This window comes from Morone saxatilis, unplaced genomic scaffold (genome assembly GCF_004916995.1).
Source record: "Morone saxatilis isolate NCDOM2014 unplaced genomic scaffold, NCSU_SB_2.0 Contig22, whole genome shotgun sequence".
NCBI classification, from domain to species: Eukaryota; Metazoa; Chordata; class Actinopteri; family Moronidae; genus Morone; species Morone saxatilis.
Window position 1 is genome coordinate 9,825,902 of NW_023339785.1, and position 21,154 is coordinate 9,847,055.

A 21,154-nucleotide genomic window follows, 5' to 3' on the forward strand; every position below is an offset into this window, starting at 1 on the left:
AAAACAAATCCAGTGTAGCTGCAATGGATGAATTTATGTAATGATACAGAAAAATGTGTTTGCCTTTATTACATATTAGTTTTAAACATAAGTCAGAGCTGGGAACCCTGTTTTTTTATTAATGTTTTGTATTTAGTTTGTTTTTTGTACTTGCTGGATTTGCTACTGAAGCAAAGTATCTGTTGTTTTCTCCAAGGTAATGTTTGATTTATTCTTGTCTGTAGTATGGTTTGGGAGTGCTAAGAGATAGTGCCCACAAGTGAAATCATAATAAATAGAGATGTTTAGTCAGGATTTTTAGGGCTGTGATGTATATTTTATATATATTTATATATTTATATTGACCTCAAGTTTGTTTCTTGTGCTGTGTGATATTGGACTTACTCTTTCTACTTTGTCTTGTCTTTATTTTGTGATTGCTGGATTTCTTGACCGTACTAGATTATTTTGTAATAAATATTATATTATATTAATGTGGTTAGTAAGTATGATGTAAGATTGGTTAATATGTAGTAATGTCTGAATAATTGATGTTCTTAGGAGGATAGTAGCCTTTGTGTTTTTACATGGCTGTGTCTTAGTGATATGTGTGTGTATTAGTATGGTATGTTTTTAAATACTGTGGCTCTAACAATATGTTACTTGATGGGGGGTTAAACTATAGCTTTATTGGCTATTTAACTCTTGTCCCCCTATATACCAGTCATGTGGCTCATTCTGTTGTTTCTTTGCCCAGTTTTAAACAAATGCATCCTAATGTCATCCAATATTAAACAGCCATTAATTCCACCCCCCACCCCTCTAATCTCAAATGAACAAATCTGTCCTTGTTTCCTATCAACAAACAACTGCAGTGGATGCACCTTGAAGGTCAAATTTCGTTCTCTAATTAATTGGCCTGGATGTTTCTGATAGTGTTGCCAGGGCAGAGATCTTGCTAAGTGCGACATTAATATTCACAAACTTGTTTATCTGCCATTGTATTGTTTTTTTCCTCTGGTTGTTATTGTCATCACATTTAAATAGAACCCATGCTGAAAAGTTTCATAGGATAGTTGTCAGTTGCTTCATTGTTTTAGTGTGGGTGTCTCCATTATGAGTCCAGGTGCGTTCTCAGAGTGCCATTTGGGAAACGGCATTCACTTCACTCATGCCGGCACTGAACGCTCACCTGGGGAAATAGAGTAAAGCTCTCTCAGATCCTGGGGATTCAAGGAAGTCTTCATTAAAAATGCCAAATGTTGTCAATACCAAGCACAAAGAGCAGAGAGAGGAGTGAGTCCTTGAGTTTTGATTGAGGTATACACTCGATAAATTACTTAAGCTTTTCAAATCATCTTGCATGTTGGATAATGATAGCTTTTTAGCAAAAGCATATATCGGCATTACCGCTCCCACAATTCTTAGAGACGCTTAAAGAGGTTCACACCCCAATGCCCATGTGCGTTCGTCGTATTTTACCAAACAGGGCCAATTGTGTGCATTTACAATGCGATAAACCTCATTATGTCTGCCCACTAACCAGTTGCGCATGATCTGAAATGGTTTATGGGGCTTATACAGGCCAATTTACCACAGCGCTTGGTTCCATTGTTAGTCCATGAATGTGATGCTTGTCTTAGCCTGACTGAGCTAATGTTACTCCTGCACAGAATGAGGATGCACTCTTCCTTTTGAGTCTTTGTATTGAGGTGATTAAACCCCAGGGATTTTGCGTCCACGGCGGGACATTATTGCTGTCACTGGTGCATAACAAGTTGAATGCACCTTTTTGCATGTTAATCATCCAAGTCTTGCACTCTTGTTACAAGGCAAAAATACTTCGGTGAGGAACTTGAAAATTAAAAGCAAAGTTCCATTGTTTTTAGAGAGGCACGGGGTAAAAACTAATTGCCAATCTATATTTCTGTGGATTGTGCTATGAAGTGATTAAACACAATCGATATGAAGTGTTCCATAAGTAAAAATTAAATATGGATAGGGCAGTGAAAATACACACAGCTCAGAGGTTAGAACAGCTGTTTTGAGCCCTTGTTTCTACTTGTGCATATTGAGTGGTGACAAATTGATTCTAGTATTGGTTTTATGGCAGACGTGTTTAGAGTGGGGTCAAACAGAAATGTATTCTATTAGGTTTAGCCAAAAGAAAAATCTGGAATATTAAGGCCACATAATCACTTACTGATCATGATATCCTGAACAAATTGTAGTACTGGTGTTTTTCTCCTGATGTAGAATTAGATTTGATAATCTAGTGTCCCGATTCACATCTGTACTGACAGCTGAGCCTATATTCTTGTTTATCTCTGTGCTGTGTTCCCACTGCTTCCACCATCCCTCCAAACAAAAATTCCATTATTGTGACAACTCTCTGAGGTGTTTGTAGATGCAGTGACAGGCAAGTCATACTCACTCACCGCATTTCTCTTGAAACCTAATCTCCAGCATGGCCTTGCTCACCCACTGATAGGCAGATAGTGGTGGGAAAGGCTGCTGATACACTTGCTGTCACCAGCTCCACTTGGAATATGTCTCCTCTCATTACTATTGACCGTGCTTTGGCTTTTATAGTATTTTACTAGTGACCTGTGAAAGATAAAGTTAAGGCAGGGCCACGATGCTTAGTAGCTCTTGGTTGCGTCAGGAACACGTCTGTCATCACTACAGCAGCTAATGCTAGCTGTAAGTTGTGTTGCTCCACATAAAGCCATGTGTATAGGCAGAAGGACTCAGGGGCTATTTAATATTTGTGGTTATTGATCGTGGCCCCCGTAATGTAATTTCACCATCCTTTTTCCTCTTAGCAAATATTGGGGTTAAAAGGAGAGCGTCACCCATCGTAAATCCTCTTCCTTTTCCCATTTGTTTCCTCTTCGTAGCTCTCTCTCTCTCTCTCTCTCTCTCTCTCTCTCGCTCTCCTCTTCTCTCTCTCTCTTCCTCTCGTCTGCTCTCGTCTCGTCTCTGCTCTCTCTCTCTCTCTCCGCTCTGCTCTCCTCTCTTCTCTCTCTCCTCTCTCTGCTCTCTCTCTCTCTGCGTGTCTCCTCTTGCCCATTGGGCAAGGGCCCGGAGCAGTAAAGTCCTCTGGCTGATGGAATTTTATGGTTGGCATCTTGGCACACTCCTTCATTTCACTTTTTTCCTTGTCAGTCTTCAGGCAGCCCAGAAAACTGTCTGTATGGAAGAATCATAAAAATCCTGTCTCTGTCACCAGGCAAATTTAGATAACTAATTTTCCGATCAAATTATAAATCTCTTAACTTGGCTGGCTGGGTGGCTTGGCTGTCTGGCAGAGAGTAGCCTACTGAGCAGAAGTTTGAGCAATCTTTGCCTACTCATCAGTCTCTTGGAGGAGGCATATCAGTCTGCGGTGGCTGTCAAGGGCAATGGAACCAGACAGAGTTACGGTCAGCTAAACCAAATGGAATGAGATGAAACGCCGAGTGACTCTGGGGCAAGTAATATGTTCATGTTCTATTACACACTGGTGTGATTCTATGTCAGATACCCATAGCTTGTACTGCTCATCGTAGAAGAGATGCAGTGTGTGTGTTGCGAGGTACATCACTGGAAAAATACACGTCTACCTCTGTCTCCTCATACGCAACTAGACCTCACATACAAAATAATAAATGGTGCTGAACTTCACTATTCCAGCAGATCATGATTGTGTATGGTTAAAATACAGATCTTGTGTGCGCATACACATCGTGTGCCTGTGTGGGTGAGTCCAGGCAACCCTGAAAAGCGCTCACCTGGTCAAATCCTCCTTTATCTGATGCGTCTTTATTGCATCAAAGAAAAGCTGTCATGTATTCTGATAGCGCTACCCCTGATGCAGTTGTCTCAAGACAGAATCTGCATTGGAGAAATTACCAGTTCACTGCAACCGAAGATGCTACGCGATTACTCACTCTGGTGATGCCTCACCCACTCATTCACCTAACCTCACCCACTTTGCCTCCCCCCTCCCATGCTCTGTTGTCTGGTTTTCTTGTCTGACATACATTTCGTAATATTAGAAATCCTTCAAGCATGTTGTTTTTCTCTTTACAATGCTGTACTGCTGACTGCCATGGGAAGCTCTTCAAATGAACTTCCTTTGGAGCGGCAGTGGGTTTATCCATTAAAAAACGCACATCACACATGCACATGTGCACACATCCACATCGAAAGCACACATGTACAGAAGTGATTTCTGCCTGCCTCCGCTTTGAAGCAGCCCTGCCAGAGCTGCCTGTGTGTCACTAAATCCCATTCTCAAAGAGCATTTTACCCCCCACGTCAGAGAGGCCCTTGGCGTTGGCAGAGAACGTACACACAAAGGCACATACACAAACACAATCTACATGCCTGATGCAATGTTCAGTCACTTGAGCAAACAGACACATTTGGGTACATGAAACAGCATTGCAGTGTGTCCGCTCTTATTAGTGAAACAGTGCTTTTACACTTCTGCAGTTCCTCTTCATGGGTTGTTTACTGTATACAACAATAGGGGGGGAGATTTTACTCTCGGATTGTTGCACTGCTGAAATGTTTTAGTATTGCCTCATTTTGATTTTTTTCCCTTTCCCTATTGCTCTTCGAAGAACTATGTATGACAGCAGGAGCTCTCACACTGAAGACCCATCTAAACCTCAGGTTTTGAGAGAGAAAAGATGAGGATCAGAGAGACAGGGGTATGGGTGGATAGATGGAAGGATGAAAGCAGGCAGTGGCCCCATGAGGCACCTGGAGCTGTAGTGTTACTAAGAAATATGGTGTGTGTATGTGTGTGTGTGCATCTGAAATCCTGCTGGCTAGCCTTTGGCATAGTCTGCTGTGTTTGTTATGTACAGGCCCGGTGTGAAAAATCACCTTCACCTGCTGAAAGAAGCCCAATCTTTTGGGCCATTGCTTGTCAACATTTTTTTTTTTAACCCATTACTTCCATTCCATAAGAAGAGTGCTGTCGATTGCAATGGCAATTGGAGAATTTGAGTGGTAGATATTTTGAAGGATAATACCAATACCACATGAGTTTTGACATGCATATGATCTTCCCTGATCTAAATGTGTGAACTGTGTTTCTGAGCTGTCTATATTCCTTGCTTCACAAGTTCACTCTCATTACCATGTCTTCCAGGCAATGCAGAAAATCCCATCCCCCCCCAGTATCACACAAACCCCTTGGTTGGTAGAGTGGAATTTGAATAAACTAAGAGAAGCCAGTCATTCCTCATGTCCTGTTATATTTTGGCATGAACACACATTGGGCAGGATCTTCCACCATAGTATTCCTCTGTGACCTGCCAGGATCAACAGTAAGGAATGCAGAGATGGAGAGAAGACATAGAGGAAGAGATGTCATTACCAGGCCATACCCCAGGGTTTAGCAGTTCACTGCAGAGGTTAACTGGTCTGGCTGCTCGGCGGCAGTTGGCATGGCTACCATTTCCCAGGGTATTTTTTGGCCCCCTCCTGGTATTCTCAGTAGTCCTTCTGCAATTGTCATTCAAAAGATGGCCAATGGAGTCACCCCACTGTGCTGAATTGAGTGGTGAAGAACGCAAAATACGCACCCATCTCTTGATGTCTACTCTGATGTGACTGATATCCTTATTTTCCTCTAAACATAAGAGATCATTTGAAGCATGGGAATGGTTGTTAAAAAAACAAGGGACTCTTTTGAGGAAAAAAGATCTAGAAATAATATTACATTCTTACAGCAATAATAATAAAACTCTCCATCTCTCTTTTATGACTCTCCAATAAGTGAGTTGTTTCTGCATCTCAGTACTGAATAGAGAATAAGGAGGGAAGGCAGCACACAAAGCAGGCAGGCAGGGGCCCTGTTCTTTGATGAATGTCTCTATCTCCAGGCATTAGGTGTTCTATTTTTCATAGCAGGCCCTTCGGCCATGCTGGAGAGAGCTTGGGCCTCACATGCGCATTCGTGCAAGGCGCCACAATCCTCAGAGATGGTGACTAATCCAGGCCTACTGTCTGGGGGGGTGAGAGTGGCCGCTACCAGCACAGCCGAAAGGTCACACCTGTCAGAGGTGGGGGAAAAAAAAAGAATCCAGAAAAGGAAGCCAGCACCCTCTGCTTGAAAAGGTACAGCTTCATAGTGTCTCAAATAGTTTAGCTCACAGACACGAGCAGACATACACATTGACAAACAAGGACACAGTTGTGTGTGTGTATGGGTGTGTGTGTGTGTGTTTATGAGGGGACAAGTGGCCATTATTAAAATAATTACATTTCTTGTTCCATTTCATCCTTGCTTAGCAATTCTCTCAATTTCCAGAGCAGAGTCTCACTGGCTATATTCTCATTTTGAATAGGTTGACGTATTGAATTTAATTCACCCGAGGTCACATAGGGTTCCCTGTATTCCTGATTTTTAGTTTTTTCAATGGTACATCTATTTTATTGTTAATGTTAATATCACTATAGTCCAGGGATATTGTATTTGCAATATCTATTTAATTTATCTTTTGCTAATGGACTTCACCATAGTCCACTTAATAATAACCTTCTTTTACTCAGTGCAATCTAAAACATCCCCTGTGTCATAGCACCTGAACAGAGCTATAATTGTTTTAGTTCTTATTAATCTTAATATTCGTGTTGGTTTGGTACTTTTAGCATACCATTTCCTAAAACACTCATGTGTTACTACTTCTAGCTGCATATCTCTGGCCATCTGTCTCATTGACCATCCATTTATCTTACATGTAAATGTATATGTCTAGTCTGTGGTGGAAACTTACCAGCTAGATACAGAAATGAATTTTGTCTTACTCTCATTAAAGCTGTGGAGGCCAGTTTCTTCTTTTCCCTGTAATGCTGCACTGTTGACATTATACCAATGTTCCTGGTGCATGGGAGGCACCACTGCACCTCAACATCAGCTAGGCAGCATGCCATGGCTGGGGCATCGGCCTCAATTCAACAGGCAAATTAATCTTGCTTTGTTGGAGTAGTCAAGCCCAACCTGGGAGAGAGTTCGTTTAGCTGTTGCTGTGCTGATGCAAGTGCTTTCTCTCAAGTTTGGAGCATTCATTTACAGGCAGTTAAAGATCTCTCCATCTGTTATTAGGCAGTGCCCGGACAGAGACGCCTTGATGAATAGGTATTTCTACTACTATTGAATGGGCCGCAGCCTCTCGATGGAGACAAAGTAATAGTGTGGATATTAGAAGAAACTGTTTTTGTTTCCTGAGACCTCAATGTGAATGCATCTAATAATGCTTGATTAGAAGGAGAGCCCCTTTAGGTTTGAGACAAACACATAAACGGCTGACACACATCGATACTGCATTGTTCTTATTTTCTCTCTAAATCTTAGCTGTTTTTCTATTTACGTGCACACAAACACATACCAAACAACAACTATGCACATAAATACACACGCTTCCACTTCCTTCAGACATACACAACATGTTTCTCTTTCGGTACAGATCACCCCTCTCGCCCTTATCTGTTAGCTGTGCTGTCTATGTGATGAGAAGATAATCTCTCAGTATGGGTTTTTCATGGGAAGATATTTCATAGATCATGTTTTTCTTCTGATGGGGTAGCACCAGACAATTTGAAATCCTATTTATCTAGCTAACAGGGAAGAGAGAGGAAATGTATCTGTGGTTATTAGAGATGAGACGACCCCAATACAGACATGAGAAGGAGATCAAAGCTGACCGCCCTGGAAATAATAACTAAATCCAATGTACCCAACCCACTGCTTTGAGGTTCAAGAAATGCAGAGCCTTTTCTTGTGAGTTTGTTCATGCCAATGTGTATTTGTGTGCACACTCATGTGTGTTGGTACCTGGTAAGGGCTCGTTCGACTCCCATTTACAATCCTGTCCAAGTTGAGGGTCAGCACTGTAAACACAAACATGAACACATATACAAACACAATCACATACCAGTCATTCTGCTTCTGGCAAGGCCCATCGCTATTCTCCCAGGACCACCATTGTCGTAAATCACGCTTGTCCTCTCCATCAGAATCTGACCACAGAACCTGTGTAGGGATTGGACATCATTAATGTCCCTGCCAAATCATGTTTACCTGAGCTCAGTTTTTGTCCGTCCTATTTCTTTCCTCTTTGTTATTTATTGCACATTCTTCAGTCAGTTTGTTCTCAGGTTAGAGAGGATAACCAAGGAATGACGGGTAGTTTGTTTTGTGTGTTGTACTGATAAGAGTATACATTATTTCAGGAGCACAGTAAGAAAAGTTCCAAATTATACCAATTCTTCTATTAGCACAGGCTTCACTCTGTCTGGCTGTATAGGCTGGTCTACTCTGTGAATTGAAATGGATGGACCCACCCGCCTTTCCTTGGGACAAGCTGTATAAGTAGTCTAATTCTACATCCAAAAGGTCAGTGAGTCAAGAAGTGAAGGTTAGAGGTCTCTGCATTAGGGTTACAGTGCATAACCTTTGTTATATTTTACACAGGTTTCCTCTATTAGCAGGCTGTGTAGGTGAAGCTGGATGCTCCCTTCTGTGGCTCCAGTAAAACAACAACGCTGTGACCTTTGGTCATGTAAGGGTTTGGATCGCCACTTTAGCACCCTTTCGTAGTAGGGGCATAGGGCCAAGGCTAAGCCAACAGAGCCTGATTGACCTCACACAGTGCCACAAGCAGCCCAACAAAAGGCCAACAACAAGTGGTAAGAGGGGCGATGAAGCAAAGCAGAATTCAATAACAGGAGAGAAACAGACTGAAACCAATCTGCAACGTCCTCCTCAGCTAATCGTATGAACCACATGCCTACATTACAGCCGTTTGACAGAACTAGGACATAGCTTTATGTGGCAATTATATACTGCGTAATAAGTTAACATACATTGCGTGCGTACGTTCGTGCATATACTCCTATAAGGGGCTGAACTTGTGGAGTGCATTAAAAAAAGCATAGATTAGAGTAACCATCAGTACTGAGCAGGTGCAGCAGGGCAGTCACATTTGGTGAGAATGGCGGAGACGGAAGCAGAAGCTCTGCTTTGTTGTCCCCATTGCTGGCAGCAGCATGTTCCTATGTAGATGTTGAAGACAGAGAGCCTCCTGCCACCATGGAGACATGGGTTCAGTAGGTGCAGCATTGCATCAAGCTTTAACCACCCGCGCTAGTCTTGTATCTCTTTTACTTGCTGAAATAAAGACAGCTGCTTATAAAGCCATTTTCAAGGGTTCAGAGTCTATTCTGATTTGACCAACCAGTACATGTGAATTTTAGTGCAGTGTTGACAAGCCTAAAGAGCCTAACAAAGGACTGCATCTGTGAGAAACAACACTACACCACACAACACCTAAAACAAAACCACTAACTGCACCACAAAGAGACCCTGTGTAAAACAAACGGTGCGTGACTGTGCATGTCTGAGCATGCACTGTGTGTGCATCTTTGGCTGTGTTTATAAACTATTCAGAAATATCTAAAGCATGTGAGATAATAAACCCCTTATGTAATATCTCTTGTTCTTATCATTCTCAATCCCTTTGTAGCTCTCTCTTAGCTTTCAGGCTTAGCCGTGCCTCCTCAAAATGGCTAGACAAACTTAAACCCGCTCCTCTGACTGGTTGAGGGTTCTACTTGTGATCTGTTGCCTCACGGTGTGTCTACACGCCCAATCTCTCGCAACTGTATAAGTCAACCAGGTAATTGAAGTGTTGTTTATTCTAGGTACTGGGGTTGTTTTTTAGCTGAGCTCTCTGGGGAAAACAAAGGAGAAAAGAAGAATATCAGACCAAGCTGGACCTTTTGCCCCCATAGCGTGTTTGCTCCCATAGCATGTATGATTTATCAAGGTCAGTCCCTTATGGAGAGGGTTGGCAAAGAAGGACGAAAAAGCATAAAACAGGACACACATTAAAAACCAACGTCTGTACTCTTTCTCATTTATTCATTATTTCAGTGTTGTTTCCTTATTTTCTTTTTTGGAACTTTTAGTCAGTAGTTGCAGCTCTTGGCTTCATACCCAAACTCCCAGAGCTGGAAACAAGAGAACAGAGTTCATTAGGCCTTCACATTGCAATCAATGCAGCAGAGACCTCAGTGAAAGCCTAAATTAGATCCTGTGTGACTTTACCTGCTTAACAGCTCACTTGATAACCCCCTCCACCACAATACTGGGAGAACATGAGGGGAAAACAAGTGCCAAGATGGCTTAACATGCCTTTCAAGTTTTCTCCTGTCATTATTTGTCACTTCCACATAACTGTGGAAATTTGACTACTTTCTCACTTCATCTGCATATAGAATACTTCATGTCTTTGTGCTTTCGGGGAACTTTTGGGACAATATCGAGCCACCTGCTGACCTTGAATTGATTGGTGAGTGGTTGGAGTGTAGTGCATTATCTCGAAAGCAGTGTGGGTGAGTCAGTGCAAGGGCTTATTTTTAGGTTGACTTAGTGGAAGAAGAAAAAAATCCATAAGTGTCCGTAATGATCTTCAACTCACAAAAATCTTTCCATCAGCTGACTTTCAGTCTTTTACAGTTTTCTTGTTTTTTTGTGTTAAAAGACATATTTTCTGTCATGTTATATCTTTACAGTAAATCATACTCTATTCTTGTATTACATTGCTGAAAATAGACACATAACTTAAGACTTTGTTCTGCAGCTAGTGTGCACTCAATTTTACTCACTCTACTTTTTTCACTCTCTTCTACCTGACTTTCAGCGAGCTGGCTGACATCTGCTCCTATCTTTATAGAGGTGTCATTGAAATTCAGTGCAGACATGAGTCCTGCAAAGCGCAGGGAGGACTGCTTAGGGGAATATTCTGCACCGCACACAAACATAACCCCAAAAAAACGTACATGCACGAACACCGGTACACAAGCGAGAACAGAGTAAAACCATATTAATATGTGTGCACTTACATGCTCACGCACACGCGCACACAATGCTGAGAAATTTTGGTTCAAGCTTTACAACATTCCCTCTTGTCAGGCATTAATTAGCTGTGGCATTAATGGCCTTTAGTTAAATATACACACCAAAATGCATCACATTATTAAAAAAAAAAAAAAAAGAGTAATGAAGTTAATTGAGTAAGATCCGAGTACATTTTTTAACAATGTGTGACACCCACTGTGTGTGGGTGTGGTTGTGTATTTACTGTGTGTGTTTGTGTGTGTGCTTCGGGATATGTGCTCAAGTGTTACTTGCATTTGGGTGCGAAAATGTCCTTTGTGCTCTGTCCAAGTTGCTTTGTACGAATCAATAGGGCAAGGCCAAAGTTCTGACCCAGGTGGCTACAGGCTTTAAGGTTCCAGGGCCTAAATTCTTCCCTCTTAAAGCAGCAGATCAAATTGGAGCTCCAAAAACCCGTACCTACATTATCATAACCATGAGCTGGTTCCTCTTAGGCTAGTCACACAGTAATTCCAACACTGTCAACAACTATGTTACAGTCTTATCTATTTTCATTTTCATTCGATTTCAACAATCAACACAAAGCAAAATGATCTATTTGATTTAGATTTTCTGAGCTCTTTGATGTTGCAGTACACTCATGCTACACATAACTCTAATTTAAGTGCATACTTACCTACATACATTGGAACCCAGAGCAAAAAAAGTTTACCTTAAAGCACATGGCACAAGTCTTCTTGCATCATGCTTTATTCGATGAATGCAGCATCAAAACCGAAGTTTACTTTCCTGGCTGTGTGAAACTGAAACTCCAAAAACCACTCACTCAGCGCAAATACATCCAAGCAACTGAACCATTTTAACAACCCTTTTAAACTTAGAAGACTCCAAGATGAATTTTAGCCATCCAGAACACCATGCTTTATTCAGTAAAGGAAGGATGAAAAAATCATGGTGTACTGGTGAAGAGTTGTGCAGCGTGTTTTAATTTTGATGGACAAACAATGCAGTTACCCTACCTATCAAAATTATTGGGGAAAGACAGGAATATTTCTTCATTCGAAGGAATTTATTGAAGTATTGTCATTTTATAGTGGCATGGGTGGTGTTTAAAGTGTGGTGTAAGTACCTTACTCAGTGCTCGGTAATTCACTCTTTCATTCTGGATGTTGTCCTTGAGTGTTCAAGATTGTGTTTCATTTATATTATTTTCTTTTTGACACACAAGCATTTCAAATTCATCTTCCAATCTCCTTAGGTCAAAAGGGTTACAGCGGTTCACGGTCTTTGCTTTATTTGTGTAGAAGTTTGGAGGTTCAGTTCAGTGACTCAGCCAGGAAGCAGACTTTGGTTTTGATTTCAGCCTTGCTTTACTGATAATGAGTGCTTGGGTCATGCGATGACAAGGAATCCAGCTCTCTTGGACTGTATCTTCTATCACTGTGGACATCTTTCAGCTACTATTTGAGACACTAATGATGGTATATTGCAGGTCAACTTTCAATGGGATTAAAGCCAAGGGAGTTTGCTGACGATGCCTGCCCTCCCCTTGTCCACATCTCAGGCACAGCCAGTAGCATGGACATGTTTGGTGTGTGTGTGTGTGTGTGTGTGTGTGTGTGTGTGTGTGTGTGTGTGTGCGCTTTCCTCAAAGCCTGAACTGTCTGGCGTGGGTCAGGCTAAAGTTAAAAGTGTGAAAGAGAAAGGGTGAGGTGTGCCATTTCAGAGAGGTAAAAACAATCACCCTTGTTGTTCTGGTAGTCTAGTAAGGGTCAAGGTGGAAGTATCACAAACAGGTTAACCTTGAACTGACTTATACTCCGACTTTGGCAGGATTTCAGTGGCGAACGGTTGCAACAAAAGTGCTGCAGGATAAACAAAAATATTATTATTTATTATTATTCATCATTATTGTTACCACAACACTTGCCAAGCGATTGCCATGCAACACAATGCATTTAGGATTTTCTTTGTTGAATGACTGTAATAATCATATTGAATGTTTTTGTCATTTAAAGTTGCCCCATGAAAAACATACAATCCATAAGGACATTACATTTTTATTATTTCTATGCTACCCCCAACAAAAATAAAAAGTCTTTTATTCAGCTGTCTGGATGTAGTTATTGCTGATGGGGCTGAAGAATTCATTTGAGTTCTGTTTATTCATGACTGCGCACTGACAAGTTAATAATTCTAGGACAAAAAAAGAGGGCTTAGTGTTTTGTTTGAAAGTTTAAAACCCATTTATAAGAACATGGCCTTTCTTTAATAAAAACATATTCCTGTATAAATTCTAGTTTTGAATAAATAAATCTCCTATCTATTCAACCCCATGGTTGAGCTGCCCCATATTTTTTTTTATATCTGACCTTTCAATGTATTGACGTATACACACATACACATACACAGTCACTCGCCACACATAAATATAGAAGCAGCAGACTCCTGCTTGTAATTGAATCGCCTTTACGAACTATTGTGAGCAATTTGTGTTGAAATAAAAGGGGAATGGAATTGTTTAATATCTTTAGGTTTTGTGGTTGCTGTTGTCATTGGGTGTTACATGTCGTCAGACCTTGGAGATCAGCACACACACACACACACACACACAAACACCATGATGCCTTGGCCACTGCCCAGTGTTTTTTACAAAGTGAACCCTGCAGTGTTATTTTCAAGCTGTTTCCAGCCTAATGCCTCATTGTTTCTTTTTGTGTTTTCTTCGCAGTCTGCCTCTCTGTGGTGGTGAGCTTGTCTTGTCTGGACACAAGATGTAATGCCACTAGCCTGATTATTGAGAGAATGTTGTAGGCCCTAATTGTGTCTCTGTTATCAGCAAGTTGTAGTTGCACAGACATGAGAGAAGAAATCTGTCTCTAGATTTTGTTTTTACCACAACAGGCAGAAGATAGAGGAAGAAAATAAGTACAAAAAGAAGAAAATAAATACAAAAAGAAGAAAAAGCCCCCGGTGAGCACAGATATACACATATTTTTTCATAGCTGTCACCCAGGGTTTAAAAACACCTCGCTATGGACAGAGTGAGAGACAGCGACAGACTGATAGGAAAAAGAATGGAAAAAAAGGAGGAGTAAAAAGACTGAATTGGACAGAAAGGGGTGAAATGCTTGGCCACATGGTCTGGTGGGAAATCCCCCACTGAGCTGGGAGCCCTGCGCCCTGGTGGCTAGATGAAATGTCTTATCTGCCGGCAGCAGGACTCTGTCCTTTAAGTAGGGCTAGGGAAAACTCATTGTCCAGCCAACCAGCATCTCAACTGATCCGTGTTCCCTTTGACCTTTACCACTGTTGCCACCAAATCATGCCAAACTTTCGATTTCCTTAAATGTGAACTTGCTTTTTTATACAGCATCTCGTATATGTTTGTGTTTGTTGCGTGCAAACCTTATTTCCTTGCACAGTTGACAGTGTTGTTCATAGGTCATGTATGCACCATAGGGGAAAGGGTGTGACACATGGAGCTACCTGTCTGTAGACCTATCCTTTCGGTATCTTTCTTCTCAACTAATCTACCAACCCCTAATGAGCAGGAAATTAAGTCGTAACGTGGCTATCATACAGCATGATATGCACTAATTGCTCAGATTGTATCTGTATTATTTTTACAAAGAGCAGTAGGGTGCTCTAGTAATTTTCATTAATTACACACAAAGAAGGAGTAATTAGATTTTTCATTATATCATAACTTTTGTCTGTGACTTTTTTGGGAGTGTGGGGTCGGAGCTGGGTTTTTGTCTTAATATTTTTTTATTCATTACCTCCTGACAACAGTATTGTAGACATTATGTTGTGTGTTCCCTCAAGAATGGCCATGCAAAGCCATCTGTTCTCTCAACAAAATCACAATCAAACTCATGGCTTGTGTAGAAAACCATTTGGTTCAGAACAGTAACACAAGCAGTGTTAACTAAACATCTGTATGCAATGGATTTCTTTCTGATACAGTCTTTGTTATTACGTATTTGCTTCCCCTTAAAATAAGTCTTCAGAAGGAGCTGATAGTAACATCTGTTCCCTTATTTAAATAGCATGCAGTGCTGCAATGAGTCAAGTCATTCAAATTAATACACCGGTGTCATGATTTTGCTGTAAGGGAAGCAGACATTCAGACACAAAGCTTTGGAGGACTTTCATGCTGGCCGTCTAAAATCATTGTAACATGCTAATCGCATGCTGTGATGAATTACAGAGACACGAGTGCAGTACTTCTCTTCTTCTGTTCTTGAATCACTTGCTAATTGCACCTCTTCATCACACAACACTGTAAGAGATAAGAGAGTTGGGAAGACATTGTTTGGAAGATTGCGTTGGATGTGCATGTGTCTGAAATAGGGAGAGAGGGAGAGGTAGCAAGGCAGACTGAATGGAAGAAGCCGTGGCAATCAGCTATCTCCCAGCTCTTGCTTCTAGGCCAGACACATTGCCGCCATGCGGTTTTCCAGTAAGCTGACAAAGAAGCTGAATAATGTATCTATCAGTCTGCCTGAGTGTGCAGCGTACTGGGCACTGAGTAAGCTGCCAGCTTGTTATAGGCTCATTACAGGTGAAGATGACATGTGGAGGCGCAGCCGCCTTGGCATTGTCTCCCTGCCCTGCCCTCGATAGAAGGCACAGCACTCTGTCACTCCTCATGGCATAGAAAAGGGGAGACAGAGGTGATAGAGGAGGAGGGACTGAGCCTCAATGCTCCCCTAACCCCCCAAAATGAAATTGACAGGCTCGCTGAAGTAATTGCTCCCAGCACTATTTTCTTTGGCAGGAAATACTGTTATCGACAAATAGGGGATTCAATAAGCGGCAGGAGATGAGGCTCTAGGCTGTGGTCAAAAGGCTGCATCTGTCCTCTACTGTTGAGGTTACAGTGTCTCCTGATGCTCTATATCTCTGCCCTGCCCTTTCTCCCCCATCCTCTTTCTCTCTCTTTTTGTATCCCAACGCCGCCTTCTTCATATGCCTCACACTCCCTCTGCTTCGTTTACGTCTTACTACCTCATCACACGCTACCCACGCAACATCTCTCTCCCTCATCCCTCCATCTTCCCTCACTCCCTTTCTCTAGGGTCTCTTTTTGACCATTTTCTTCTGTTGACCATTTTTGTGAGCCTGAAGGGGAAAACTCTATTACCCAGTAGCCAGCAGGTAATGCCCCCCTCCTTCTAATCCTCAGATTGTTTCTCTGCTGCCAGTCTGGTGGTGTAATGTTGATATTATCCCAAAGGATTCAATTGATTTGGGCTAGGGTCATGAAAAAGCAGTTTATGGTCAGTGTCTTTGGTTTCTAGAGGTCAGAGCATGCGGTGAAACCAGAGCTCTAGCTTTTCTGGGCATAGTGGTATGCCTGCTGGGAACTACTGAGAGGTAAGAAGATAAATAAAAAGTGGATGATGTGTTTCTCTCTTACTGTCGTATGTATTATTGAGGAAGTAATGTTCTGAAAATGTAATCGCCTGGTCAGCCATTATCCTAGAATTGAATCACAGTGATGTAAGAAGCATATTTACATTTGGAATTGTTCTCATGCAGTATATTCTCTTGCTTTTTTGGGTCAATATTTGTTATTTAGGTCTGATTTCTTTCCCGAAACTGCACATATTTACTGCATATTTTACTGAATGGTAACATTTTATTAATGGTGTCTAAGTTTGAGCTCATTTTGAACTTGAACTGTTCTTGACAATACCGTGGAGTACATTTCATTAAGCGCCAACAACCTCAGAAGTCAAGCCTCGGCCAAATGGCAGGATATTGGTCTTCAGACTTGCATGAAAACCACCATTCTGACTTTAATACATCTTGCCTGCCATTACCTTTCAGGCTTTATTCAGCACAGCGCTGACATATTGCCTCTCCACTGTCTACCCTACTCGGTTGTTTTAGCATTTGTTATTCATCTAAACCAATCCACTGCAGACAGCATTGTGTTTTGAAAACCCTCGCCTTCTCTACAGCAGAAGAGTTGGTGATTTGACTGCTGTGGTGAGTGCAACAATCAAGAATGATATTTTCTGTGGACAAGCGGCATATTACACTGTCCCCCAACAATGCTCAGCCTGAGAATATAAATACCGATTGTTGTTAATCTTTCCTCCGAACAGTACACGCACTGTAGGTTGTTCCTGTATTCCTGGCATGATTGGATCGGACACATGTGATTCACTGTTCCATTCAGCTGTTTAAATGGTTCTGGTCCCAGGCCTTTGGTAGGTCCCTGTCCAGGGAGTATTGGCCCTACTGGATAATGGAAACTGTAGTTTCAGCCTCTTTCTCAATAGAGAAGGATCCCCCTTAAGGATCTATAAGCCCATTCTATTAAAAGTGTTTTAAATTAATGGGCACTTTTATGCGGTGTGCAGAAAGGGACATCTGTGCAGCTTCCTAATGGTCCAGATACAGTTCTGATACAAATACAGAGTCTGGACTAGAGGTTCCCTATGCGTATCACAACCCAAATAAAGGTTAGTGTCTCTAACATTTGGACATAACACTTGTTAGGCCTCAAAAATCACAACTTTTTCCTTTAAAGAAACTTTTAAGTGTTAGTGTTTGTTAGCCGACCCAGTGCTGGTCCCAGCCTCGTGTTTGGGAACCAATCACTGATCTAGACACAGTATGTCTAGTATGTGTTTATTGCATGCCATATTGTTGATATATTATTCTACATATTAAGGCTCCTTAAATGACACCGACAAGTCTTGGAAATGGGAATACTTAGTTTCTAAAACCGTATTGTTATGACAAAATTCATCTGTGGACGAGAACCGTATACTTATTTGGTTAGCATATTTTTTCATGTACTGTATTCATTTATTTGACAGGTAATGTGTTATAAATAAACTGAATTAATTTTAGCAGGAGCCAAATTTTCATCTGTTGTCGCTGGCCAGTTAAAAAGGCACCCTTAAAATAGACCTAGCTAATAATTTCATCATGCCTGGATTGGCTGATTATCATATCATGACATTAATTCAGAATGTTTTCATACATCTTTTTATAGACATCTTCACGAGTAACCCTTGTAGGCATACCTTGGTTGCTACTCTATCTGTGAACCCTTTTTAGTGAGACAATGGATGATTATTATGCAGTGATTAAAAAGGCTAATTACTGAAGCTCTGAACATATTAAAGTTAATAAAGTAGATTGTGGATTCAGAATTCAGAGTCTAAAGAAAGAAGCAGTGTGCTGGCAGATGCAGGGAAACACACACACACATTCAGTCACAGTTCACTCACTATTTATGATAAAATTCCTGAGTACATTTTTAAAAAGTGAGTCAAACATGAATGACATGAACTTTTCTCGGAGGACTGATTCAAGTGTCTGTTTAAAAAAAAATAAGCAGTGCCACTCAGGGATTAAAAGCTCATTGAATTTTTAAGCACTTAAACAAGCAGAAAAATGTAGTTGTCATGGTTGAACCTATACTACTATAAAGACAATTCTGCATCGCTGTCTAAGTTGAACCTTGCAAACTCAAAGTCCCAACATTTCACCTTGGGGTTTTAATGAGTGTCAGGAGTATCTGTCTTTACCTCCTTCTCTGTCTGATTGAGTTTTCACATACTGTATATTTGGTTTCATCATTTTCTTTTTTAGTTTTTTTTTTGTCTAGCTGTTTATTGTCGGTAGCAAAAAACATATAAAAAATGAAATGTGCAACAAAGAGTCTTATGGTAGGTAACAGTTGAAAACTCTAGATAGTAATGAGAAGATTTCTTACCTCTCCCCGTGGCCTAATAACTACCTTCAGTCAGATAAAAGCTAAGCCAGTTACTCCTCCACATTCACCAAACAGTGCTTGAGAAAAAGATGAATGGCATAAGTGTTCGTATAGATCAAGCTGAGAAACACAGACAAAGGACTGAAGCACAAAAAATGGATTTATTAAAAATCAAACTATAGTTTGGAAACTAGACAATTATGTGAAAATACACTTTCAGGTTTGGCTTGCTTTGAGATTTTACTTTTTTTGAACAACTGCTACTGCCACCAGAACAGATGAAAATGTTTAAAGCCATGGCAGAGAATGATGATAGAAAAAAAAAATATAATGGTTCATTTATGCATACTGTAACAAAATGAATGGTGAAATCAAATCTTAATTGTGGAATGCCATTAGTGCTTTTTGGTGTTGCTTACAAAAGCAACAGGTGCAGCCGTGGCCTACCAGCCCTAATTGCTAATTTGTCGCACCTGTGCAGGGTTTTAAAGCCCCTCCTCCACCCAGCAGCTCTCAGATAAAGCTGCCTTTCTGACCTGCCTTTGTTTCTTTTGCTATATTTTGTGTTAATTTTTAAAGGACTGTCAGTAGTCCAGTATTTTTATAGTTTAGTTTATACAGTAGGGTTGAGCGATATTTCAAAATTTTCCAAACCGTCCACCGTCAGTCCAGCAATCGGCGATTACCGATACGTTCACACTTAAACTGTAACTGTCTAGCAGCGTTAGATGTGAAAATATTCTGGCTCTACGCGCTGTCGCTGCCTCTCTGATCCCTGACCTCCCACGCTCCTCTCCCCTCTTCATGCCTCTCCTCTCCCAGCCTCTCCCGGGCTGTCCCTGCGGTGTCCCCGGAGTTGGAGTCTTGTTTGTAGCCTCTGTGAATCACCTTGTAACTGTATTCCGTCGTCAAACTAGTCAGAATAAACCCTGAATTCACCGCAGTTAGATGTGAAAATACTCATCTACAGCTGCTTTTCCTCTCGCTCGTTCTTTGGCTCAGTGTGTGTACCGTGCCTCTGAATGTCTGTCACTGTGTGCCACATTTGCTGGAGGCAGACCAATAAAATAGCAAAATAAAATGACGGCCCAAAAATCTGTAAAAAAAATAAATATATTTGTCCAATTGCCCAACCCTATTATATACTGTTTTTAGTTTATGGCCCTCTGTGTGGCTGACCCAGACTTCCCCCACCCTTATGTTCTGCTTGGTTAGGTCTCCAGACCCTATAGTTTTGGTTAACTTATGGCATCTTTTGTAAATAAAACCATTTTGCTTTCAAACTAATCTTCAGTTATGGAATCCTCTATACATTGCTGGTCACAAAGTTGAGCCAAATGTTTCAACTTGTGTTTTTGTTGTTCAATTTAGATCAGTCCATAACTTTGGAATCAAGCTGTAGCTCTAATGCCTAATGTTGACTTCACTGTGTGCTGGGAGAGTGAGTGTGTAAATGTGTGTTTCCCTGCTGTGATGTAAGTGTGTGTATTTCTGCCAATAGGTAGTCTCATTGTGTAAGCATCAGTGTAGCAACATGTCCCTAGAGCCCTCTGTGGAGATTATACACAATAATCCATTTACTTCAAGCAGGACCTGCTGCCGATAGCATGTAGAGCCTGTGTTTGGCTCTCTGTGAGTACAGTCCATCATTAGAGTGCTCACTGATTGAGAAAAAGAAATTGACTAACACATCTCTAGACACTGACTCATCCCTTTTTCTAAAACACTGAAGTTTTTATCAGCTTTTGTCACTGGCATCTTTTGAGAGAATCCAATTTTGAACATCTACACCTACTGAGAACAGAATGTACCCACTCAGCAATATGAAATCCTCTGACAGGAAAGGTTTCCTCAGAGTTTTATTGGTCTGTAATGGTTCATTAACCTTTTTACAGCACCGTATGTATTTAGGAAGATGATGTTAAGGCAAATAATACATGGTTGTCTTTCAACGCTGCTCACAAAGTTATTGATTGCTGTTTTCATCACATCGCTCTGGGTGTTGAAGTCAGTGCTAATCTCACTGTCCTGTTGATGTTTTGTTTTCAGGGTGGACTAAGAAACAGCAAGCATGAGTGTACACTTTCATCCCAAGAATATGTCCATGAGCTGCGTTCTGGCATCACAGAAGACAAGCTGCTTAATTGCCTGGAGTCCCTCAGAGTGTCTCTCACGAGCAACCCTGTCAGGTTAGTAACTCAAGTGTTTTTTTTATTTTTTTTATTTTTTTCCAAACGCTGCAGACAGTGCCTTGTACCTGTGAATTTTTTTTAATTATACAAATACCACAGCTCAAAGCTCTTATTTGAGTTGGCATGATGATAGGTTTGTCAAAATCAAATGAGGACTTAGTTTAAATTTGTCTCTTTTTGCTGTGAAAACAGATACTAAGTGTTATGATGCCAAGCTTGCTGTGAAGGATCAACTGTCTCTACAGTTTTAGATTTTACAGTCACACAGATTAGGATAAACATCATTATCGCTGTGTTTGGTTGGTTATCCTCAAGTTCTCCTCTGGACATTGCTGTATA

At 41.0% G+C, this 21,154-nt stretch overlaps 1 protein-coding gene across 7 annotated transcripts in view; it reads left to right on the forward strand.

Annotated features, from left to right (window-relative positions):
- diaph2 (diaphanous-related formin 2) overlaps positions 1-21,154 on the forward strand; it is a 354,389-nt gene that overhangs the window by 71,003 nt on the left and 262,232 nt on the right. For all 7 annotated transcript variants that reach the window (XM_035669470.1, XM_035669472.1, XM_035669476.1 and 4 more), the window contains one exon: positions 20,673-20,812. In XM_035669470.1, coding sequence (XP_035525363.1) covers positions 20,673-20,812 — 140 coding nt within the window. The remainder of the gene's footprint in view (positions 1-20,672; positions 20,813-21,154) is intronic.